At 34.0% G+C, this 25,759-nt stretch overlaps 5 protein-coding genes and 1 long non-coding RNA gene across 8 annotated transcripts; 5 read left to right on the top strand and 1 right to left on the bottom strand.

The window, feature by feature from the left end:
* The first annotated feature begins 33 nt into the window (after positions 1–33).
* LOC120191997 (cyclin-dependent kinase inhibitor 5-like) lies at positions 34–7,645 on the top strand. 2 transcript variants are annotated; one of them, XM_039194846.1, is made up of 4 exons: positions 34–598; positions 2,367–2,570; positions 2,688–2,764; positions 7,299–7,645. In XM_039194846.1, exons 1-3 carry the CDS (start codon positions 66–68, stop codon positions 2,755–2,757), a joined length of 807 nt encoding a protein of 268 aa, XP_039050777.1. In that variant the 5' UTR covers positions 34–65; the 3' UTR covers positions 2,758–2,764; positions 7,299–7,645. The 2 variants fall into 2 exon arrangements, with proteins under 2 accessions (XP_039050777.1, XP_039050776.1); XM_039194845.1 differs by lacking the exon at positions 7,299–7,645 and adding an exon at positions 6,087–6,098 and having other exon boundaries at positions 36–598; positions 2,688–2,785.
* On the top strand, positions 1,565–18,663 carry LOC120191999 (60S ribosomal protein L13a-4-like). Its single transcript, XM_039194848.1, has 6 exons — positions 1,565–1,570; positions 11,014–11,018; positions 16,978–17,251; positions 17,612–17,728; positions 17,836–17,923; positions 18,475–18,663. Exons 3-6 carry the CDS (start codon positions 16,980–16,982, stop codon positions 18,616–18,618), a joined length of 621 nt encoding a protein of 206 aa, XP_039050779.1. The 5' UTR covers positions 1,565–1,570; positions 11,014–11,018; positions 16,978–16,979; the 3' UTR covers positions 18,619–18,663.
* Positions 5,358–7,446, top strand: LOC120191998 (cyclin-dependent kinase inhibitor 5-like). The gene is made up of 3 exons (XM_039194847.1): positions 5,358–5,882; positions 6,865–7,077; positions 7,201–7,446. Exons 1-3 carry the CDS (start codon positions 5,413–5,415, stop codon positions 7,268–7,270), a joined length of 753 nt encoding a protein of 250 aa, XP_039050778.1. The 5' UTR covers positions 5,358–5,412; the 3' UTR covers positions 7,271–7,446.
* On the bottom strand, positions 9,846–23,942 carry LOC120192000. The gene is made up of 3 exons (XR_005522749.1): positions 23,932–23,942; positions 22,648–22,652; positions 9,846–10,082 (listed from the first exon to the last, which is right to left on the bottom strand). It is a non-coding gene; the product is annotated as an uncharacterized LOC120192000 (long non-coding RNA).
* LOC120191994 (26S proteasome non-ATPase regulatory subunit 1 homolog A-like) lies at positions 10,123–16,264 on the top strand. The gene is made up of 13 exons (XM_039194840.1): positions 10,123–10,292; positions 11,014–11,083; positions 11,597–11,702; positions 11,909–12,020; positions 12,102–12,270; positions 12,458–12,921; positions 13,033–13,168; positions 13,260–13,505; positions 13,734–13,954; positions 14,042–14,300; positions 14,457–14,689; positions 14,796–15,315; positions 15,686–16,264. Exons 1-13 carry the CDS (start codon positions 10,138–10,140, stop codon positions 16,013–16,015), a joined length of 3,021 nt encoding a protein of 1,006 aa, XP_039050771.1. The 5' UTR covers positions 10,123–10,137; the 3' UTR covers positions 16,016–16,264.
* LOC120191995 (probable pectinesterase 29) lies at positions 21,425–22,856 on the top strand. 2 transcript variants are annotated; one of them, XM_039194842.1, is made up of 5 exons: positions 21,425–21,642; positions 21,743–21,896; positions 21,989–22,195; positions 22,289–22,536; positions 22,623–22,856. In XM_039194842.1, exons 1-5 carry the CDS (start codon positions 21,479–21,481, stop codon positions 22,789–22,791), a joined length of 942 nt encoding a protein of 313 aa, XP_039050773.1. In that variant the 5' UTR covers positions 21,425–21,478; the 3' UTR covers positions 22,792–22,856. The 2 variants fall into 2 exon arrangements, with proteins under 2 accessions (XP_039050773.1, XP_039050772.1); XM_039194841.1 differs by having other exon boundaries at positions 21,425–21,675.
* Positions 23,943–25,759: the final 1,817 nt, after the last annotated feature.

Here is a 25,759-nt window from a genome sequence, read left to right as displayed (position 1 = left end):
CACATTTGACTCTTTGTTTTTCGTCTCCTCTTCTCTCATCTCTCCTCCAAAACCCAAAACCCCAGATGGGGAAGTACATTAGGAAGGCCAAAACGGCAGGGGAAGTTGCCGTAATGGAAGTCTCCCAGGCTTCCCTCGGTGTTCGCACTCGAGCCAAAACCCTCGCGCTCCAACGCCTCCAGAAATCCTCGGCTTCTCCTCCGGCTACGATTGCTTCGGCTCAGTCTAAAGGAGACGGCTCGTATCTCCAGCTCCGGAGTCGACGGTTAAAGAAGCCGCCGGTTGTGGTGCACCACCATGATTCGAAGAGGCACAAGCAGCAGCAGCAGACACAGCAACGGGGGAGTAAGAAGGATAACTCTGGAGAGAATCTTAACCCCAGTTCGAATTCGAGGGTTCGTGTGGTTGGCGGCACGGATTCGGAAAAGAAAAAAGAAGGTGGAGTTGGAAGCCAAGGCATTGCACAAGAAGAAGATAATGGGAATGATAATGTTATCAACTGCATCAATATTAACGATAATAATAATGAGAGCAATGATTGTGGAGGTGTCGAAGCTTCTTTTGGGGAAAATATTTTGGATAATGAAGCTAGAGAGAGGTTGGTTCAGTTTTTTTCTCCTATTTTTGTTTATTTATTATATACATTGGATTTGGTATTTTGGGTTTTTTTTATAATTTTAATTGCCTATTCTTTTGAATGAAGAAAACACAAACTCTTGACAATAAAAAAAACTTAGAAATTTTCTCTTTGTTATTTGATTTTTAGAACCCATGAAACGTAGATATTTTTACTTCAACTAAGTTCTTGAGTTTTTTAGTTTTAGGAGGAAGAATTGTAAATATTTGGACTATATTTCATGTATTTTTGTTAAACCATGCATTTTCTCTCTCTTGCTATTGATGTCTTAGACACCTAGTTTCAACACAAACATGAAAGATGCAAAAGAGAAACCTTAATTCATGTTGGGATTCTGCTATAAAGAAAATATCTGCTAACTAATGGGATTTCTTTTTACTTTCGTTTACACATTTTTTCCATATTTCTTTTTGTTTATAGACTCTAATTTTGTTTTATTTCCCCCTAAGTTTTTCCAGTACTTTTTCTGGCAAGGTTTAGAAATTTTCCTTACGATATAAGATTTTTTGTGAATCAATTGCAGAGAAGAAGTGTTCTTTATTCGTTTGAAATTGTTTTAATTTTATCTCTCGGATCTGTTTCTGTAGTATTTTCCCCTGCAGACAATTTAAGTCAGTTGGCTTATGACCTTTATTGCCTCACAAACAAAAGTTGGCTATTAATTATTCATTACTGTTTTGGATATTTCTGAATTTTGATATTTTGATTTTGATGGAAGTAAGTAGTTGTATTATGGCAGAAACCCCTGTTTCTGAAATAAAATTATGCCATTACTAGCTATGTTACTAGGACTCGGGTGTGAGTATTGGATATGGTTATGTGGCCGGCACATATATTATGTTCATTTTTTTCTTAAACTTTCTATGTTTTTGAAAGATCATATCCATATCAATATGCCCAATGTCAGACACAAATATTTCAAGAAAATGGAGAGTTCGAAGAACATAAATTACCAGCCTTTCCTTGTCACTTATTACTCATGTTTTGTTAATATAATCGATTTCTGACCCTTTTTAGGTATCTATACTGCCTATTCTTCTAATGGAAAGAAACAAAATGTTTTATTTTTTGGCATGTGGTGGATGCTATGACTTATTCAAGATAAAAATTTACAAAACCATTTTGCGTTTCTTTTCTTTATTCGTGGGCGTTAATGTGCTAATTGAGCTTATCTCTTTGGAAGACATGGTTCTAATCTACTTTATATTTCCATACTTTGAGTATAGGATATAGTGGATGTTAAATCTGATCTTTTGGACATTCTGATAACCAGAAAATCTGTTTTTGTTACTCTTCTTTGTTCGATACTTTTCTAGTTCACTTTGCTTGTTTTCCTTTTAACTATTTGCTTGATTAAGCAACCATACGGAAAAAAAGGGCTTTGTCAGTCCAATTTATCCTTGCAGAAATAAGTTGTTGAGCTGCTCTTTTGTGATTTTAATGAACAGATGAAAATCTTTCATTTATTTCCCCCTGGTTCACAGTCTTTTTGCTTGAACGTTGATGAAGTCTTCTTTTTATTGTACATTGTGGAACTCTTATGCTTAAACATTGTCAGCTTTATTCTTCAAATGATTGGTATGGTCCCGCTTCTACATGCAAAGTTGTTCCTTTTTTGGGGGGTGGGGTTGTAAAGATGAAAAAAGGAATAGTTAATTCTTTTGGTATTGAGTGTTTACGTCTAGATTTTCTCACTTTTCATTAACCAATATCTATTGTTTTTGTGCAGGGGCACTAGGGAGTCAACTCCGTGCAGCTTGATAAGGGACCCACAGAGTATAAGAACCCCAGGTTCAACTACTAGGCCAACCAGCTCAGCAGAGACTAGCCAAAGAGTACAGAATTCAACGAGGCAACACATCCCGACATCAAATGAAATGGATGAGTTCTTTGCTCTTGCAGAAGTAGACCAGCAAAGACAATTCATTGAGAAGTATATATACTATACCCCTTTCATCCTGTTTCTTGTACAATTGTCTGAAACTTTTGCTGAAATTTCAAAGTATATTTGTGGTTTATGATGTGAAAAAAGATGTGGGATTATTTGCAGGTACAACTTTGATCCGGTGAAAGACAAGCCACTTCGAGGACGTTATCAATGGGAGAAAGTGGATCCCTAGACACAATCAGTGTTCCATTAGCACTTAGGTAGTTTTAGCTACTAGGAATTTAGTCTTGGCAGTAAAGGTGACGGTTTTATTTCCATTTTCTATCACCCTTAACTCTTAAAAGAATGTGTCAATTAATGGTCTGTAACATAACGGTAATGAGTTACGAAAATGAAAAAAAGAAAGAAAGAATCAAAGTCCTTTTTCTAACAGATCATCTGAGAAGGGAAGGGGATGGTGTATGTTAGAGTTTAAGAACTTTAGGGTCAGTCAATTAGGCCAGTTGATCTAGTACAGATTTTTTTTTTCTTTTTGTATTTTCCTCCCCTTGTTTGTCTATATTGAGACTCTTTGGATGAAACATGACCCATTTCCTCCTATCTTGTCTTTTGGTTACAACCTTCACAGTTAAATTTTTGCGTTCTTTAAGATGGATGGTGACATTTCATGGTCATGATGGTCATGACTGACTGCTTCCATTAAACTTCTCATGTATAAGACGGATGGTGACATTTCAGGTACTCGTGGGGTAGCAGGTAAGCTTTTTCTTGTTGCTAATTTGTATTGAAAGGAACTTTGGATCATTTCATAAACTCTGCACTTGTTTCTAGAGGTGTGAAAAAAATCCGATCCGAAAATTCTGATATACGATCCATTTCTTAATTTTTGGATGTCGATTATGTTGATGTGTCATCATAACGTAATGTCATGTCATCATTGAAAAAATAAAAAATTATCACGTCGGCAGCTATGTTATTTTTTTGGTTGCGGATATCAAATTGAAACTTAAATTAAAAGTTACGTATAATTTAAAAAAAAAAATTAGGTATTAAAATGGAATAAAAATAATAGTTTAAATATTAAACATATAGTTTACACAAAATTTAATGATTTAATTGATAATGTTTTTATTCAATGATCGTAATTGACTCTATAATGTGGTGATCAATGGGACAATTTACCCAAAAGTTTTACATTAATAATATCACGAGATATACACGATAAGGAAATTGAAAAGTGCTACTCGTAAGCCGTAGCTACCTGAAAATCTCCCGTCCTTTTCCAAATTCGATTTTTGGTTTTATACTTGGGTAAACTACACCAACGATAACTAATGTTTGAGTAAGTATTCATTTTTCCCATTAAAGTTTAAAAAGTAACAAATTGATCATTAATATTATCTAAACTACACCAATGATAACTAATGTTTGAGTAAGTATTCATTTTTCCCATTAAAGTTTAAAAAGTAACAAATTGATCATTAATATTATCGGTTTGTAACAAAATGATCACTCCATCATCGTCTCCGTTAAATTGATAATGTGACAATGTTAACAAAAAGGTAATCTTTAATTTTATCCCTTGACTACTTTTAAAATATCAAACAGGTCATTGAATAATGACTTTATAACTAATTTACCCTTAAAGGCTTTCTAATTTCAATTTTTTCCAAACACCCCACCACCTCCACTATATTCGAACTACATTCCTTACAAAAGGAAAACCACTTCAAACAAACCCTCGCCATATCTTCCCCATCGAAATGTTTCTTTGACAAGTTTTGAACCTGAACAGCCATATAACTAATCGAGACAATCCTTATCAACAAACAGAGCCTCTTTCTCGCACTCCAGTATCAACTACTAAAAGAGTTAAAAATATATATATAATGAGTAGTAGATGTTTAAGTCATGTGCAGAACCAAACAAGCAATTGTTGAAGAAATTGAGTTGATGGAACACTAAAAACACAATCTTAGCACATGAAACGAAATCAAAAGTTCGATTTAGAATGTGATATTTATCAATTTATTAACAATAGAAATACATAGAAGACACCATTATTTTCATCATTACAAGTCAACTTTAAACAAACAAACGAATCGGTTTGTCCAGTTAAGGCATACTCAAAAAGTTCAACCCTGTAAAAGCAAACATTTTTGCACCGCATGCAACAAGAAAGATCTGGAAAAAAAACTCAGATAATATGCAAACAGTTTGGCCACTAAGCAGTTTAGAAAGCCTAGCCTACAAATTCAGCAAGGAAACAGACAAGGTTTATATATTATGGGCTTTCCATGAATAAAATAGCAAGTCATTACAAATTCCAATGAATTAAAAGAAAATTCTAGTTGAAAAACATGTGAGGTTTGAACTTTGAAACTTGAAATAGAGTAAAGCTTCGTAGTGACATTCAACAAAGATTAATACAAGAACTGTGTGTTTTGAGTGTGGGGAGCTCCAACAGCCAAGCAGCAATGTGGGGAAGATATGATGGAAGTTGTGGTTGGAATACAGTGGAAGCTGTGGTGTTGGGAAAAAAATAGATATTAGAAAGTTTGAGGGTAAATTAAATATAAAATCATTGTTCAATGATCTATTTAATGTTTTAGCAGTAGTTTAGAAGTAGAACTAAAAATTAAACTTTTTGTTAACGTTATCACATCATCAATTTAACGGAGATGACGGTAGAATGATTATTTTGTTACAAATCGATAATATTAGTAATCAATTTGTTATTTTTTAAACTTTAGTAGAGAAAAAGAAAAATTACTAAACAATTAGTGACCATTAGTGTAGTTTACCCTTTATACGTTCGCCTTCGTCTTTCTCTCTCGTTCATATTCGAGCTTAAGCCTCAACCCTTGTTTCTTCCAAAACCCTCCGAATGGGAAAATTCATTAAGAAGCCCAAAACGGCATCGGAAGTTGTTGTAATGGAACTCTCCCAGTACCCCCTCGGGGTACGGACCCGATCCAAAACACTCGCCCTTCGACGCCAGAACAAGACTTCCGCTTCTCCGGCTAATGGAGCCGGCTCGTATCTCCAGCTGCGAAGTCGACGGTTAGAGAAGCCGCCGTTTGTGGTGCGCCACCATGATTCGAAGAAACGCCAGCAGCAACAGAAACAGGGAGGTAAGAAGGCTAGTTGTGGACAAAATCTTAACCCTAATTCAGATTCTAGGGCTCGGGCGAGTTGCGGATCAAACTCAGTTCTGGAAAAGAAAACGGGTGAGAGAAGTGGAAGAGAAGACTTGGTGCAAGAAGATAATGGAAATGATAATATTGTTAACTACGCTAATATTAGTGATAAAGCTTCTTTTGGAGAAAACATTTTGGACATTGAAGCCAAAGAGAGGTTAGTTCTTTTCTTCTACTCTTGATTTATTTTATTCATTTCATTGCAAGTTTTGGGTTATTACTATTATTTTTATTGATTATTCCTTTTAATGAAAAATTATTGTGAGTGTTTGATGATTTAATTGAGAATATATAACAGTGTTATCAATTGAAATTCGATTTCAGTGTAATTCTAATGGTGGAAGATTGTTTGGTTATTAAGATTTCTTGATAATTAAGTAATTGACCATGTTCAATATCGTCTTCAAATTATTTCATGTTTGATATTAACTTTTCGCTGAATTCTTGAATTTTAATGTTTTGGGGAGAATTTCAAGTACTTGGACATTTATTTCATATATTTTTGTTAAACCATGCATTTCTTAATCTCTTAATCTATTTTCTGCAGTCTTGCTGAGAAATCAAATCAGTTGGTTTATGTCATTAATTGCTTCACAAGCTAAAGTTCGTCATTATTGATTCTTACAGTTTTAGTTACTTCTTATTTTGATGGAAGTAGACCTCTGATAAGTTGTCTGGTACTATGTTGTGTTCTGTCATAATGGTGCTTAAGGCATGTTATATCGATTTCAAGACAGTTTTGTATCCGTGTTTTGATAGCGATACGTGCTCGTGTTTTATTTAATTTATTGCGTCGAAGAAACCCTTGTTTCTGAAATAAAATTATCATTACCAACCTTCCAAGAGTGTTTAGTTAGTGGATGTTAGTTAATCTGATCTTTTGGCAGTTCTATAAACCTGAACTATGATTTTATCCGAGTTGCTTAACTATGAAATTATCCAAGTGTTCTGATCGTGCTCTTTGCTTGATATTATCCGAGTTGCTTAACTATGATTTTAATGTGTATATTGCATGAACATGTATTTTTCTGCTAAAACCAGTGTTTGGAGCATGCCAATGGGGAAAGAGGATCCGAAACAAATTGAAAACATGGAAAAATCTTTGGTTTATACAAAGCCTCTTATTGTTTTTGGTGCAGGGGCACTAAGGAATCAACTCCTTGCAGCTTGATAAGGGACCCAACAGAGAGTATAAGAACCCCGGGTTTGGGTTCCACTACTAGGCCTACCAACTCGGCAGATACTAGGCAGAGAGTACGGAACTCAACACGGCCACACATCCCGACATCACATGAAATGGACGAGTTCTTTGCTCCCACAGAAGTAGACCAGCGAAGACAATTCATTGAGAAGTACACTATTTATTTCACCCTGTTCCTCAATTTTATGATTGTTTGAAATTTCTGCACAACTCTCTTTTAGTATAACACTATATTGTGGTTATGATCTGATAAAAGATGTGGGCTTATTTGCAGGTACAACTTCGATCCTGCGAAGGATAAGCCTCTTCCTGGACGTTATCAATGGGAGAAAGTGGATCCCTAGACACCATTAGTTTTCCAGCAGGACTCGTATTTCCTGACAATACATCAGTTGTGATGGTGACGGTGTTAGTTCCCTTTTCCATCACCCTTAGTTTTTACTTGTAAAGAAAGAAGTAGGACTGTTAAAAGATGTGTCGACTAACAATCTGTAACATAACAATGGTAACAAGTTACACACACGCACACCAGAAAAAAAAAGATATGAATCGAAGTCCTTTGTCTAACAGATTTTCTGAGAAGGGAAGGGAATGAAGGTGTAGGTTAGAGTTTAGTAACTTTAGGGTCAGTCAATTAGGTCAGTTGATCTGGTACAGAATTGCTTTGTATTTTCCTCCCCTCGTTTGTCTATACTTGTAATGATGGAACCTTTCCGAGAGGACCGAGACACTCGTTGGACTATACATGATCCCTTTCCGAGACACTCTTTGGTCATTTCATGAACTCAAAGGTAACGACGATGCAGCCCCTCACTATGATCGGAAATGATATCGTTTCATCGAGTCATGACCGGCTGCTTCCGATAAACCTCTAGTGTATAAGATGGGGTAAACTTTTATTGTTGGTAATGTGTATTGAAAGGAACTTTAACTGTTTCATACACTGCACTTGTTTATTTGGGAGAATTGTCAATTTGTACAGGGTTAAAGAATATTAAAAAAAGGGAGGACAAAGGGGTATGTTTTATTCAAGGGATGAAGTATCTTTTAGTCCCTGAAATTGGTATTGGCAGTGAACGATAGCTTGGTTCCGCACCTCGTTAGAAAACCTCCCTACACCTATTTGGAGGAAAAAGAATGCGGCGAACCGAAACTTTGATTACATAGCACCTAGAGAATCACAAGCAGCCAACGTACAGCACAAAACAAAACCAAATTTAAATTCACCAGTGACCTGTGCTTTTAATTTTACCCACGAAAGTCATGCAAAAGCACCATAAATGTAGCAAAACTCAAACATTAACAAACTGCCCACTATCCTTAAACCACTCGAGTGAAGGAAATCTCGCAATGCCAGCTTGAGCTAAGGCATGCGCATCTGTGATTCTTTCTCGGAATACAAAACTGACATTCCAAGAGTTGGATACGCAAAGCGCTTTGCATTTGGCTACCAGATTCGCAAACGGGGAAGGAGGGGACCTTGGATTATGGATCCAGCTGACCGCTAATTTGCAATCTGATTCAATCAAGAGTTTATCTCTGCAAACCATCTTGACGACTGGAACAATTCACAAGCTGTCAAAATTGCCACGGAGCTCTGCACTTGAAAATCCGATACACCGATTGATTTTGAGAAGCGGATTAAGCACTCACCATTATGATCGCGCAGCAAGCCTCAAATTCCAGCGTTACCAAACTTTCCTTGAACTGCGGCATCGACATTAAACTTAAACGTACTATGCGCAGGAGTATTCCATGAACCAGCAACCGGTCATTGTTTTGGGATTATGTTGATGGAAATAGCAGCGGGACAACGAATGAAATCGGAAATGGACGAAAACCATATTATAAATTTCAGAGGACAACATCATCAAAAAGACTAAAAATAGAAGAAAAAAAAAGTTACTAGATTCGGAGATTAAAAGCATTATTCAACTATACGAGTTATTTTAATCTCAAAAAGAAGACTTCGAAGAGGAGAAACAACAAACATTCCCTAATCTCGAATTTAAATGACAAAATTACCCAAATAATGTTGGGGGAAGATTTTTTCCCTTATATAATGACCATCATAATTTATTTTCTCAAATAGGAATGTCTCTATAGCGTTGAAAGGAAGTTTCTAGACATGAACTATCTTATATCTTCACGAAGATGAACGGAAGATCCGACATTGTCTCCCAAAATGCATGCATGCCCGTAAGCAACATCTTCTAGAAATCGTAGATAATCCGGACATATTCTATACCCCGGATGTGAAGATCTTTTTCAATTACATTATGTAAGAAAATTTATCAATTTAAATTGTCAATTTGAGTTCCTTTCCGTATCGTATATATGGATCCCCTTATTATTATTGGCTCTTTGACTGCTCAGATAGTCGGAATCGTTAAGGTCAAATGATGTAATTATTGTTCTTTTTCTTTACTTTCTTTTCCCAATATTTGATTCTAAAAATGTGTTCAAATCAAGTCCAAATTTAAGAGAAAAAAAGTATATTAATGGGTTTAGGGTTAAAAATAGTAATAAATTATTATGTTATAAAATTTAAAAATAGACAACACTTAACTCTAGAGGTTTGTATTTCTAGGATCTAATATATTTTTTTTAAATCCTCTCAAATATTAAACATACTTTAAATTTCGACTCACCTTAACTCCATATATATAAATATATTTATCAGCATATTCCTCTTTTGAATTTTATAACTACTTTTATATTTTTATCATAATTTATTAAAAGTGAATTTTTAACTTATATTTTAGTTTTATATTTTTAATAATTAATTTAATTTTATAACACAGTATATAGAAAAATAAACTCAATCGAAATGAAATAAAAATCAAAGGACCCAATCATGTAAAAAGGTAAAAGTTTCGAGGCTAATGTTTAAATTTTAAAAGTTATAAAAATCGATTTCTTTTCCTTCAAGACAAGTGTTTCATATTTCCCTCTTCGATCAGATTCAGAGGAAAAGAAATTCCCCCTTTTTTAACCTAAATCTAGGCAAGCGTTTCTCATCGTGTCGCCTTCTTTCTCCGTCGTCGCATCCTCGTCGACGTACGTCTTCGAAACGTCACCGTTTCTCTTTTGCCGACGAAATACTGAAGCTAAACTCTCTAATTTAACTCTCCTTTTTTCTTCGTTTATTTACGACTTAAAAATTAAGGGAAGTTAGGGTCTTTTATTTTTATTTTGGGGAAGAATTAAAATGTCGGCTGGTGCGGCGACCATGGTCAGCTCGGCTGGAGGGTTACTGGCGATGCTTAACGAGAGCAATCCTCAGTTGAAATATCATGCTCTTTCTAATTTAATTAGCTTCGTTGACCAATTTTGGCCTGAGATCTCCACCAGCGTTCCTATCATGTAAGCTTTTTTTTTTCTGTACTACTTTCTTTGGTTTAGCTAGGGTTTAGGTTTTGGTTGTTTTGATCTGATTGCTAGGTGGGCAAATTGAATGAAACGAAGTGGAGAAAATTATGGTTTGAAGTTCAGTAAGTTAAGTGTTGCAAATTTCAAATTTTAGTAAGCTTGGGTTGTTTTACTTGTTCGTGGAGATTTGGCCTGTTTCAACCTTTCGGTTTTCGAATTTTTATTAGCTGGCAGAGGGTGAGAATTTGGATTCAACAGTTAGATTGTGGCAATACTGGGCATGTGATAATTGATTACTTTAGTTAAGCTATATGTTTTGCATAAGTAAGTTTCAGATTGGGAAGAACTAAAATCAATCATTTCGTAATGTAGTTTATAGTTTGTTCACTTAGGAAATTGAGCTTTTGAGTGAATAAAAACACTGGGGACAATGTTTTTATTTCTTTTTTGAAAATTTCCACTAGATTAAGTTTTATGTTCACTTTATTTTGGAAATTGCATATTGATTTGCATTGGGGGTGAGATAGGGATGGGGATATTAGGTTTATCTTTACTTATCTGCTTCCAGCTTATAAATTTATTCTGTTAAGATTTATTACATTCATAGGTAGTTTGTTTAGGTTATGTGGGCTGTAAATAGGAGTGATTCCAATTCAAAATAGTGTACTTAATGAGTTTTGGATCCGGATACTGATCTTATGCTTGTGTTTTTCAGAGAAAGTTTGTATGAAGATGAGGAATTTGGTCAGCATCAGAGACAACTTGCTGCATTACTTGTCTCGAAGGTCCTCCTCTCTTGTTCATCTCAGTCTGCATTCATGTGCATATGCATGCTCATAACCAAATACTTGCAACTAGCATAATTTCTGGAAACTGAACCAATGCCTTCCTTTAGTTAAGGGGGAAAGTCTGCACTCCTTGAACCGCATCTTTTGCCTTTTCTGGATAAGTTTTCCTAATTGAGTTTACTGATTTAGCAAATGTTAGTAACCCAACAAAAGTAGTCAACTTCTGGAAGACTAACAAAAAAAAAGAGTCTGGTTTAATATAATCTATTAGAGGTCATATATTTCTATATATGTATGTTGGTAGGTAAAAATATGTATGTAATATTTATAATTTTTATCAGATTCCATCATGTTAAAACAATGCTGCTGTTTAGTTTGTGGAACATTGTTAGGACTGCTTTTGCAATTTGTAATGAGATGTTACTGAAGTAGATTACTTATCTCTTATTGCTTTTTTCTTTAACTTTGGCATTTTGACTTTCACTTAATGTATGTTATTATTTCCTTCAGGTCTTCTATTACTTGGGTGAACTCGATGATTCACTGTCTTATGCTCTTGGAGCTGGGCCTCTATTTGATGTTTCTGAGGATTCCGATTATGTTCGTACTCTCCTATGTAAGAACTTAGATTCATTTTCTATATTTTGTGATCATTAACAACAAGTTGATTAATTGAAATTTGTTAGTACGTCGGTTATGGTTGTATTTTGCTGAAACTATTTATTAGGCAAGCCTAAGTGGCTCTTTACTGTTTATTATAATTATTTCAGTTGTTTTTATTGGATATACCAAACAGCTGATGGGTTATGTTCTTAATTTTAGCCAAGGCAATAGATGAGTATGTCAGCCTTCGTTCAAAGGCAGCAGAATCAAGTGATGACGCAGCAAAGGTTGACTCTAGGTTGGAAGGCATTGTAGAGAGAATGCTGGATAAGTATGTAGAATTTTCTTTCTTATCTGATGACATATTTTGGGGTTTTCCTTGCTATCTAACTATATATTATTTTCATTCTAGGTGTATCCTGGATGGAAAATACCAACAAGCCATGGGAATTTCAATTGAGTGCCGGAGACTGGATAAACTTGAGGAAGCAATAACAAGGAGTGATAATGTTCATGGGACTTTAGCATATTGTATCAACGCCTCTCATTCGTTTGTTTATCGTCGAGAATATCGACAAGATGTACGGAGTTTCTTTTAGTATTTCACAAAACATCTATAGTTTGTATAAATTGCATAGCCAGTAGTTTCTCGGACAATTTTTATTACAACAATTAATATTGCTTTATCAGTTGCTCTTTTCTTGGAATTTGGTGCAACCTCGCAAATTCTGCAAGATCCTTAATGCTTTTGATCTTTCGTTCTTGCAGGTGCTTCGGCTTCTTGTTAAAGTTTATGAGAAGCTTCCTTCTCCTGATTATTTGAGCATTTGTCAGTGTCTCATGTTCTTGTATGAACCTGAAGGTGTTGCAAATATATTGGAGAAACTTCTCCGCTCTGAAAATAAGGAGGATGCTCTTTATGCTTTCCAAATTGCATTTGACCTTGTGGAGAATGAGCACCAGGCTTTTCTCTTAAATGTACGAGATCGCCTTTCAGCTCCCAAATCTCTTCCTTCAGAATCAGTGCAGCCAGGCTCCAGCAATCCTGCTCATGCTCAAAATGAAAATTCTACTGCTCCAGAGGATGTTCAGATGACAGATGGATCTTCTGCTGTTCATGAGGCAGATCCTAATGAAGTTATGTATTCTGAGAGACTGACAAAAATCAAAGGGATTTTGTCTGGAGAGACATCCATACAATTGACACTACAATTCTTGTTCAGTTGCAACAAGTGAGGCATTGATTTCCCCCCCCCCCATCTTCCTGTGGAACTAACTTGTCATGTTTCTTATTTATATTTACATTACAAGCTATCAACTGGTTCTCATTTTTCTTCTTGTAGATCTGATCTATTGATTTTGAAGACAATAAAACAGTCTGTTGAAATGAGGAATAGTGTTTGTCACAGTGCCACAATCTATGCTAATGCAATAATGCATGCTGGAACAACTGTAGATACGTTCCTGAGGGACAATCTGGTAAAGCTTTTGCCTTGCTGTATCTTTACTTTTACTGTTTTAGACTAATGTACATATTGGGCATACTTAATTTTAAGACTCTGATCATCAGGATTGGCTGAGTAGAGCTACCAATTGGGCCAAATTCAGTGCAACAGCTGGGCTTGGTGTTATTCACAGAGGACATCTGCAGCAGGGGAGGTCTCTGATGGCTCCATACCTGCCCCAAGGTGGGGCTGGTGGTGGGAGTCCATATTCTGAAGGCGGGGCTCTATATGCTTTAGGTCTCATTCATGCCAACCACGGTGAAAGCATTAAGCAATTCCTTCGTGATAGCCTAAGCGGGACTAACATAGAGGTATATGAATCCCTTGGTCCATGAAAGCTTATCCCTTTATTACCAATAGATCATTAAGTAAAGAGAAATTAAGTGTCAACTTACATTTACTCGCAAGAATTTATGCTTATCTATTTGTTCTTCCTTAGCTCTATCCCATTTGTGCATAGTTGGACTTTCCGATTGTCGGACAAAATGGCCTTACCCTTAAGTAAATTGGAACTAAAATATGGTATAATTCTTATGCAGGTTATCCAACATGGTGCATGCTTAGGTCTCGGTTTAGCAGCTCTGGGAACTGCTGATGAAGATATTTATGATGACATCAAAAGTGTGCTTTATACTGACAGTGCTGTTGCTGGTGAAGCTGCCGGCATTGGTATGGGTTTGCTTATGGTCGGAACTGCTACTGAGAAAGCAAGTGAGATGCTTGCTTATGCACATGAGACACAGCATGAGAAAATTATCAGGTAAAGTTTTTTTTTTGTGATCTTGGTATTGAGATGGGTTTTATTGCGGAAGTGGTCTTTACTTGTGTTCTTCCCATATGGTTTCAGGGGTTTAGCATTGGGGATAGCCCTTACAGTTTATGGAAGGGAAGAAGAAGCAGATACATTAATTGAGCAGATGACTCGGGATCAAGATCCTATACTACGTTATGGTGGCATGTATGCTCTAGCATTGGCCTATAGGGGAACTGCTAACAACAAGGCCATTCGTCAGCTGCTACACTTTGCTGTATCAGATGTGAGTGATGATGTTAGGAGAACTGCTGTCTTAGCTCTGGGGTTTGTCCTTTACTCGGAGCCAGAGCAGGTAGGTGCTGTTTCTCTCATTTGTCTTGATGGGGTGGGATTGATATTTGTTTCACCTTTTACCCCATCATTTCCGACTCTAATGTACCTTTGTGATTTCTCATTGGTCTATATCAATTTATGAAGATCTCACTGTTTTGCCTGTTCACTACTGCAGACTCCTCGAATTGTTTCCTTACTATCCGAGTCATACAACCCACATGTTAGATATGGTGCGGCACTTGCAGTGGGCATTTCATGTGCTGGCACAGGATTGAGCGAGGCCATATCATTGCTAGAACCCTTAACATCAGATGTTGTTGATTTTGTTCGTCAAGGTGCCCTCATTGCAATGGCTATGGTCATGGTCCAGATCAATGAAGCCAGTGATTCTCGTGTAGGAACATTCAGGTATGCTATTATTATATCTTGTTCTTTTTCTTCCTTTCCTCTGGATGTGTAACTATTGTCCATATATGTGTTATTTAGCTAACTTCTTTCTATCTCCTTAAACTAGGCGGCAATTAGAAAAGATAATACTTGATAAACACGAAGACACAATGAGCAAGATGGGAGCAATCCTGGCCGCTGGGATCCTTGATGCTGGTGGAAGAAATGTAACCATAAGATTGCTTTCCAAGACAAAGCATGACAAAGTCACTGCAGTTGTTGGTCTTGCAGTTTTTAGCCAATTTTGGTATTGGTATCCCCTCATTTATTTTGTAAGCTTGTCCTTTTCACCCACAGCTCTTATTGGACTGAACTACGACCTGAAGGTTCCAAAATTTGAGTTCTTATCACATGCAAAACCATCGCTTTTTGAGTATCCAAAACCTACTACTGTGCCCACCACTACATCCGCTGTTAAACTTCCAACTGCTATCCTCTCAACTTCGGCAAAGGCTAAAGCTAGGGCTAAGAAAGAGTCGGAACAAAAGGCAAATGCTGAGAAATCAACTGGACCCGAGTCCTCATCTGCTGCCGCAAATGCCGAAAAAGGGAAATCATCTAGTGAGAAGGATGGGGAGGCCATGCAGGTAAGATTTATGAAGTTATCTGAATTTTTCTGGCTATATCTATATGGTCTATTTGAACACTATTTAAATCTTTCATCTTTTATGGTTTAGATTATAGAATTTATCATCTAAAACTTTGGTGTTACGGGGGCTTAGTGGACTGGCCATCATTTAAATTACTTGGTGATCTAATTAAAATTTCAGAATAGTAGAAGTTGCTGCAACTTGTAATCGGGTTCCATCGCGGTTGGACCGATGAAATATCTCTTCAAGTGCATTGTTGCTTACGTTATGATGCAAATTTGCGTTGTTTTTATACTATATCAGATGATAATAATCCGAAAATGTTCTGTATACCAACCTTCTTTCAATGGTTCTTTATATTGGACAGGTTGATAACCCACCGGAGAAGAAATCAGAGCCTGAGCCATCATTTGAGATTTTGACCAACCCAGCAAGAGTGGTTCCTGCTCAGGAGAAGTTCATCAAGTTCTTGGAAGACAGCCGATACGTGCCTGTGAAGTCGGCACCATCCGGATTTGTTCTTCTCAGAGACCTGAGCCCCAATGAACCGGAGGTGCTCTCTCTAACAGATTCACCCACATCTGCAGCATCCCCAGCCGGTGGATCAGCACCAGCTGCAGGACAACAGAGTTCTTCATCAGCCATGGCAGTTGATGACGAACCTCAGCCGCCTCAGGCATTCGAGTACACATCCTGATTTTACCGGATTCTGGAACTAAAATACCTTTATAAACATTACAGCTCTGTGATAGAGTGGAAAACTAGGACAACTCTTGCTGGATTCCCATCCTCGACGTGTGGAGTTTCGGAGCAATTAGTTTTACATTCTTAAATCCCACGATATCTTTATTTAGTTCCTTTTTGGATGATGTCTTGGTTTCCCTTTTCAAGCAAGGATTTATCATGTCATTTTTATAATTAAAATTTTAAAAATATTATCTTTATCTTACTTTTGATTTAATGAGTAATAGTAAAAAGAAATTACGAGTTTTAGGTCGGTTCGATAAAGATTAGTCCCAAATCTAATGTGATTTCGAGACAATTTAAATTAATCCACATGCGATTATCGAATGTGATATATCACAATTATTCTGGATGAAATTTTCAATTTTGATTCAGTTATAAAATTCTAATTTTGAGTTAATTATATATATATATATATATATATATATATATTACAAATTATAAAATTTTGATTTTGATTCTATTGTACATGTTATAAAAGATCTAGATAAAATAATATTTAATCTTTAAATTTGATATTTTTTCTTAATTGTTCTTAAAGTTATCAATTATTTTATTTTATCTTTTTGATGATGTAACACTTTAAAATTTAGTCATTTAAAACACTTTTAGTGTACCTAAGGACTAAAAGTTGGCCAAAGTACAAGTTTGAGGATCAGTGTGAACTAAAAAAGATGGGGATCAAGTTCCGAAAGTTGCTTTATCCCTTTCTAAAATATAGGTCTGTCCAAGAGTAATTGGGCCATGAAGAGATATATTTAAAAAACCCAAAACCCAAAACCCAATTCTTCCAAAAAAAAAAACCCACGATCCCTAAAAACCCTAATCAGGAATCGATTTATTTTTGTTACAAAAGCATTTGAAGTAGCAGCAGCAGGCGGCCTAAGCTATCAAGCAAAGATTACAAAGTAAAAGAGATGGTTTCAGGATCAGGGATCTGCGCCAAGAGGGTGGTGGTTGATGCAAGGCACCACATGCTCGGAAGGCTGGCTTCCATTTTAGCCAAGGAGTTGTTGAATGGCCAAAAGGTTGTCGTCGTTAGATGCGAAGAGATTTGTATGTCTGGCGGTCTGGTCAGGCAGAAGATGAAGTACATGAGGTTCTTGAGGAAGCGTATGAACACCAAGCCTTCTCATGGTCCCATCCACTTCCGCGCTCCTTCTAAGATCCTCTGGCGTACCATTCGTGGGTAATTTCTCTTTCTCTTTTCTTTGATGGTTTTTTTGTTGTTGTTGTTGTTCAACGTTGTCAATGAAAGGCGATTTTTGGGTTTGTTGTTTAGAGTTTATTCTGAACTTTTGGATGGACTTTTGGTTAGTTCCATTATTTGGTTATTTGATTTTCTGTTTCCTCATTGTTGTTTGATTCTCGGGAAAATATATTAAAGAAATGCCTTAATGTTATTATTGCTGAGCTTAGTGAGTACCGTAAGCTATAAAGATCTATGAATCTTATGCTGTAGAAGAAGAGTATTTTACTTCATTGTATATACGAAGTATGAACTCGGCTAACGTCCCTTGTAATTATTGATATCTGTTTTGGATTTTAGGATGATTCCCCACAAGACCAAGCGTGGAGCAGCGGCTCTTGATCGATTGAAGGTGTATGAGGGGGTTCCAGCTCCTTATGATAAGACGAAGCGGATGGTTATTCCAGATGCCCTCAAGTGAGTTTCGAAACGGTTTGCAACTTTATTGTTTTGGTGGAATTTGGATTTTGTTGCTTCAATGGCTAGTTAATGTTTTTTATTTTGTTCTTTTGGGTTTAAATTAGGGTTTTGAGGCTTCAGAAAGGGCACAAGTACTGCTTGTTGGGCAAGCTCTCATCCGAGGTCGGATGGAACCACTATGACACTATCAAGGTGAAAATCGGCTACCCTTTTCAAGTTTTCGAATACGACCTGTGTTTTGATGCTCTTCACTCGACTCTTCGGAATTGTTTATATGTGTGTGGATATATGCATTATTTATTTCAATGCCTCGCTCGTTTTTTGTTTAAAATTTATGAGTACTTGCATCACTATAAGTTAAGAGCTTACTTGCTGAACACTTTAATCTGTGGATTAACTTGGTCACAATATTTACTGTGGTCTCTGTGTAGAACAATATAGTTTTAGTGCCTAATAAAACTCCGTAAATGTTATTATGAAAATAAAATCTTTCATCGAGGACAAAGTGGCATCATTTTACATGTTTTGTACTCTCTAGAGTATTGTTTTGTGCTCTGGTAAGAAATGTTTGGCTCAACACACGTATGTGACAGATGTGTGTGTCGATATTCCTTTGAATTCCTGTTTGTTATGCAATTTTGAACTGTTTTCCACCTTTTTTTTGGGTAATATATACAACTATATACACCTTTACACTTCAAGTTTACAACAGCTTTTAACTTTGGGCTGCACGATTTTTCCAGGAACTCGAGAAGAAGAGGAAGGAGAGAGCTCAAGTGGCATACGAGAGAAGGAAGCAACTTACAAAACTTAGGGTTAAAGCTGAGAAGGTTGCTGAGGAGAAACTTGGTGCCCAGTTGGAAGTCATTGCTCCTATCAAATACTGATTCGAGGGCAGTTGATATGTTCGGGTTAAGTTTGATGCATTTCGATACATCGCCTTTCCAGCAGCTCGATCGCTCATAATTTTATTACCGTAATCGTTTCAAGTAGATGTTATGCTATATACCATCGTATGTTACTCGGAGTTTTTATTTTTTTTCATCTTTGCTTGAGAGATACTTCCTGGTTTCTAGTTCCTTTTTGAATGTTTAATGTTTTTAGGGTTTGATCTTTTTTATTTCGTTGATTGAGTTATCTAACATTTTGAATTGGGTTATTTTTTAGTTGAACTTTACAACTCAAATAAATCGAATGAAAAATTGGTGAGGATTTTCCTTGGACCTTAATTAATTTTAAAAAATTTGTAAATCGGTCCTTCAATTAAAAATTATAAAACTGAAAAATATTTGCAAATCTTTTTATGAAATTTATTGATGTACAAGTAAATTGGTGATTAAGTTTAAAAAAGTGGGGGTGTGAAATGGCTGGTTTACCCTTTTTTATTTGGATAGATATGGGCCGAATATAATTAGTACCTGTTCAAAGATTTTCAACCTTTTAATAATAAACGTTTTTATTTTTAGCATAGGCAATGCTCGAAATAATAATAAATTTCTCAATTATTGAGGTCGTTTGATTTAAACTATATTCTTAAGAATCAAAAGAACACATATTCAATATTAGAAATAGTGTTGTTGGAATAAATAATCAAAAATTCTAAATATGAATTGTAAAATTGAAATAAATAATACAATTTTTTTTTATCATTTAAAGTATCATATTTTTAAATTTTTTTTTGAAAGTGTGTCAAATATTTGTATAAAAATTATATATATCAAATTGGCCTTTATTTGAGAATTTACGATCAAATAAGTTTTTAAATAAAAAATGCCTTGATTACAGATAACAATATCTAGGGATTGACATGACAATTTTCATTAATCGTTAACATGTTAAAATGATAACAATTAATTAATTTAGCGTCTCTTAAAATAGAGATGGTTTTTTCCCCCTGATAAAAGGAATCTTGTATTACTAGCCTTAGAAAATCATAAGAAAAATAAAAAATATTACTAGCAACTAAAATATAAAAATAAATTTAATTTAAAAATATTTCTTCGATTCAAAGTGGATGGGGTTTTAAAAATATTTCTGTATATATATAGTGATAGGTATCAATTTACAGAAAATTAATTTTTATATATTTTTTTAATTTTTTAAAATTTTACTATCAGAAAAATGTATTTTCCAACATTTTAGTTTTTTTAATCCTTTTAATTTTTCATCATTCATTTTTTAAAGATTAAATTTGAAACTTGGGCATTATATTAAAGATGCCTGATACAATTATTTTTTTAAAAATAATTATTATACAGTTATAATAATGATAATCTAATAACATAAATTATCTAACAAAATAACAAATATATTAAAAATAGAGAATTTCGAACTTAAAATAATTAAAAAAACCTACTTGAATAGGAAGTCAATTTTAATAAGAGAAAACCCTAGAATCATATGTAGGTTATGGTGAACTAACGTAAACTTATAGCACCACGTGAGATCAAATATGTTGAGAAAAAAAAAAGATAAAATAAATAAAATAAAGGGCAGATAGAAATTGTTGGGTCCAAAAAGTTGGACTTTATTCATTTATTTAGTTATAGTAGTTGAGAAAAATTGAGATAATAGTTATTGATGGTAGGTGAAATCGTAACATATGAGATAAAAATAGTATAAAAAATATAAAATTATAAATCGTCAAATACACTATTTTTTTCCAAATAATTTTATAGGAGATTCTTAACCATTTAAAAATAAACGCTCAAACAACTTTACAAGCGTCAATTCAAACTCATGATCTCTAGGGATACCAATCAGTCTTTTAACCACTAAGGTCGTTTGATTCGAATTTTTTAAAAGGTCAAATACACTCAACAATATATAATGTTCATATTTTTCTGAGTTAATTGTATAACATATCCCTAAACTATAACTATCATTTTAAAGTGATAGCTATTTTTTAATATTCTAATTTCATCCACAAACTATGACCCTCATTTTAAAGTCATCCCAATCTTTTTAACATTTTAAATACATCCCTAAAAATGAATCTCATTCTAAATTGGTCCCCAAACTTTTAAACTTCCAATAACATTCCCCAGAATCATTCAAAAGTTTAGGGATGAAATTGGAACATTCAAAATAAAAGTCGTGATTTTGGAGATGAAATTAGAATACACAAAAGTTTAGGAACTAATATAGAAAATAAGTTATAGTTGGGAGAATTGTAACACAATTAACTCAAAATTTTATTTTATTTTTGATTTAAAAAAATGGGGAATAAAATATTATTAATTTTTTTTCCTTGTAAATTGGGTTGCATACGTACACAAGATTCTCCATGATTGATTAAACATAAAATTAAAACTAATATAAAATATCTTATTTAATTTGCCCTCATCAACCTTGTTTACTTATTTCTCTTATTTTTTTTTATTATTTTGGATATTTTGCTCTATGACTCAAAATGTATTAATAATAGAAAGTATTAACATATCCTTATGAAATATGCAACCTATTATTTAATATTTTATATTTGAAAAATGTAAAAAACAGAAAACATGATTTTTTTTCAAAGTACAAATTTATTAAATATTAATATTTATTATATTAAAATTATTAAATATTAATTTAATTTAATTTATTATATTTGTCTTTTCAGTTTCCCTCCAATCAATCATCAGTTTCATCCTTCAAAATTTTCGTTATATATTACCAACGCTTCTTCAATTTCTTCCTCACCATTCATCTTCTTCTCTTTAATCAGTGATTTTTTTTTACACCAACTAAAGCTTGAAGAAGATGACACTGGTCCACTGCTTTTACACTCTACTCATTGCTTTCTTGCTGAGTTTGGATCAAATATCAGCAAAATGCAAAACGGTGACGGTTGATCAATCCGGCCATGGAGATTTTTCCACTATTCAATCGGCTATAAACTCCGTTCCATCAAACAATGAGTTCTGGTATTGCATCAATGTTCATCCTGGTACTTACAGGTAAATATAACATTCATAATACATATAAATTGTATGTATGTTTATGTGTATGTATGTATGTGTGTAGGGAGAAGGTGAAAATCCCATATGATAAGCCATACATCATTCTCAAAGGTTCCGGCCAAAGAAAAACCATAGTGGTCTGGAATGAACCCTATCTGCAATCCCCAACTTTTAGTTCTTTAGCTGATAATATCATTGTCAAGTCCATGAGTTTCGTGGTAAGTAAGTTGATCACTTTCATTTTTCCCTTTGTTTTTCCATGGATTTTAAAAATATTGAATGTCCTTTTATCTTGTATGAAAATGAATAGAATTCATACAACGGTCCAAACAGCAAAAATAGTAGGGTTCCGGCCGTGTCCGCCATGGTTAACGGCGACAAGAGTTTCTTCTACCGATGCGGATTCTCGAGTGTTCAAGATACTTTGTGGGATGCTACCGGCCGTCATTACTTCAAGGAATGCCACATCGAAGGTGCTGTGGACTTCATTTTCGGTAACGGCCAATCTATCTATGAGGTAATCTTATCGTGTTCAGCCATTTAAAATCATACGTTCGTCCCTGGTCTTGTAATTATGTGAACACGAGTGCCGTTGATTATGTTTTTGTAGGATTGTTCTATACATTTTCTTGGGGAGATGTTGGAGCCGGGGCTTGCCGGTTTCATCACGGCACAAGGAAGAAACAACCCGTATGAATCGAACGGATTCGTTTTCAAGAACTGTGACATCTACGGCAAAGGGACGACGTTCTTGGGCAGGCCATGGAGAGATTTTTCCAGGGTCTTGTTCTATAATTGCAAGTTTTCCGACATCATCCATCCTAGTGGTTGGGATGCTTGGAACTACGTCGGCAAAGAGTAAGCCTCGATTTCTTCCACTCGAAACGTCTAGGGATTAGAATCTTAAACATGGTAATATTAAAATTTGTGGTATCATGGTGTAGGGAACACTTAACTTTTGCCGAGTACAATAACTATGGACCTGGAGCAGACACGTCCAAGAGGGTGAAATGGGTGAAGAAGCTGGATGCTCCGACGGTGGCGAAGCTAACCAGCATGTCGTTCGTCGACACTGACGGCTGGTTCCAAAGCATGCCTGCTCGGTATTTTTAGGGTTTCTTTTCTGATGGATTATTTCTCCGTTTCTCTCATTGAAGCTATACGGTAATCTTTTGTAATATCACACAACTTTGTAGTATTTTCACTTGATTCTCTCTTTCTATTTTAGAATCTTTAGAAAATACTTAATTTTATGTATATATATACACTTGAACGAGTTATAAAATTTAGATTGTGGCGTCGACATTTTAAAAATTAAATGCTAGTATAATATATTTTTAAATAATATTTGTTATATCTTCTGAGACATTTTCCAAAAATTTCAAACCTCTCATATTAGATCTATAAAACTTCATCAACAATCGGTTTTCATACAAATCACTATTCCTATCAAAGCCTTTAATAAGCTTGCACTCCTTAACACAAGATCTCAAGTTAACTACTATGGATAGATAAGATTTAGACAAGACCCATGATATGTCTTAATAGAGTGAAATTCAATTTGACAACTAAATTTATCTAATTGGTAGAACTACAAATAATCATGATGATCTTGCGACTAACATATAGACTAAATATCAACGTAAATGCTCTCAATCAAGACTAAAAAAAGGATGATACTCTCAAAACTAGCCAACCCACTTTCTCCTTTCTTATGATAGTCTATTCTCTTTCTCATTTAAACACTGATCAACGATCGTTCAATTTATAACTAGCGACCTTTTTAGAGAACATTTATATTTCAGTTCTATGATATTTTCACTTTAACCTCAACTTTTAGAATTACCCAATTATTATTATAACACGAATTTTTTAATGTACAAAATATATTACTATCAAGTGTCCTTAATCTTAACAAGGAATATTGTTTTCTTTAGATATTTTGGGTTTGAACATCTACATCTGTAAAATATGTATATTGTCAATTTTTTTTTAAAATTCTAAATACTATACTACAATCATCTCAAAATATTAAAAAAAAATTGTCCCTATCCACATTAATGTGTTTTTAGACAATTTTCCAATAAAGGTGGTGGAGGTTGGGCATACCTAATCAACCCTACATGCATTGTTTTACTATTAATCATAATAAAAGAAACAAATGATTTGTATATATTTTGTAAGTGTTACCCAAATAAGCTATGGTTGGTTTCGAATTTTTCCTACTTAATTATTCTGTTTACGGTTGATTACTTCTGAAAAATAAATTATTTTTCATATAAGACTCTAATCATGATTTAACTTTTTTATATAAAATATTATATATATTATAAAAAATCGTGTCATATATTGACATGATTATATATTAATATTTTTCATATTATATATATTTTAATTATAATATAATCCATAATTTTGGCCCACTCCTATTAGAAATTCAGAATAAATTATAAGGAAGGGGTGGAGTTAGTGAGAGATATTTGTTTCTTACAAGTTACAACTTTTCAGCCACTAGAAAAAAAAGAAATAATCAAAGGAGTTTGCCTTTATTTGACTCTATATATTCTGCATGTTAATCTATCAATCTGAATAAAAATAATTAAACACTTTTTTTAGATAAAATTTTGAATTTGATATATAATATGTTATTTTTCACGGATCACAACGAGATTATTAATCTAAAATTTTTTTAATCTAAAAAGTTATATAAATTTATATCATTTTTTTGCAATTGAAAAGTTACATCACAAGGGATTATAACTTATAACTTAAAATGGTATGAAGAATATGACATTTCGATTACAATCGAAAATTATACCGCAAGGAGTTTAGGGCTTACAATTAAAAATAGGGTAAAATATAGTAACAGTCACTAAGCTTTTCTAAAGCTTTTATTTAGGTCCCTCAACTTTTAAAAATTGTAATACAGTCCTCTAACATTTATTCCGTTTGCAATATGGTCCCCGACGTTGCACTGTCGTTAGTACGTTTGCAATATGGTCACTAAACTTTTCAGGCGCTTGCATTTAGGTCCCCCAACTTTTAAAACTTGCAACACAATTCTTAATTTCATTCTAAACCCCAAATTCCTTTTCGATTTCAAATTTCCTTTATAAAAGTTCTTTAATCAAAGGAGATAGATCTATTCAAGGTGCATTTACTTATTTTATCGTTTTTGTTTATATAAAATACTTCTAGTTTACAAGTCAATTAAAAAATGCTTAAAATATATAAATGACATTTAATTACATGATATTATTTTATAAAGTCTCACCAACTATTAAAAGTTACAAAATGATGTCTTAAGAGTTTTGTTCTATCAAGTCTCCAACTATTAAAACTTACATAATGATCACATTATTATTCGTATGTTCAAACTTGTCTCTTTATATTAAAAAAAAAGTAATGGTCTTTTGAACCAGACACTAACCCGTTGAATGAAATATGATGAAATATGTTAAACATCCGTAAAAAATTCAAGTTAAAAAATTGTTTATACAAAAAACGAAGCTCCTTTATTTTTGAAAGAAAACAAATATACAAATAAATTTACAAACTTAACTAAAATATTTCAATATTTATATGCCCACTTAAGTAATCATTTATCGTACTCGAATGATTCATCGAGACTCTTCCATTAATGTTGATATCGTATCGCGAATAAAGAAACTTGTAACATGCACACAAAAGCAATCTGGACGTTTAGCTTATAAAATTCAATAGTATACATTTATTCTATACTATTTTATGAGGTTCACATACATAAACATGCAAGTCAAATATGAACATGTACACATTAAGTATAAAGATCTATAATCCTTAATTAATTATCAGGGATTATCATACTTACACAAGTACAAAGAGTAGCATATTTCAAATCAAATAGGTACATACTAAAGTTTTATAATCCTTAATTAATTATGAACATGTACGCATTAAGTATAAATATCTATAATCCTTAATTAATTATTAGGGATTATCATAATGAAATTGTTATTTTATTCATTAACTTATTGACTTTATTTGGAAGGAATTTCATGGTTTTTTATTTAGTATATGAATTTATAAAGTTTATTCTCTC

The sequence above is a fragment of the Hibiscus syriacus genome, unplaced genomic scaffold (genome assembly GCF_006381635.1).
Source record: "Hibiscus syriacus cultivar Baekdansim isolate YM2019G1 unplaced genomic scaffold, ASM638163v2 tig00116971_pilon, whole genome shotgun sequence".
NCBI lineage: Eukaryota > Viridiplantae > Streptophyta > Magnoliopsida > Malvales > Malvaceae > Hibiscus > Hibiscus syriacus.
Note: the sequence above shows the minus strand (reverse complement) of the source record. Positions and strands in the feature narration are given on the sequence as shown.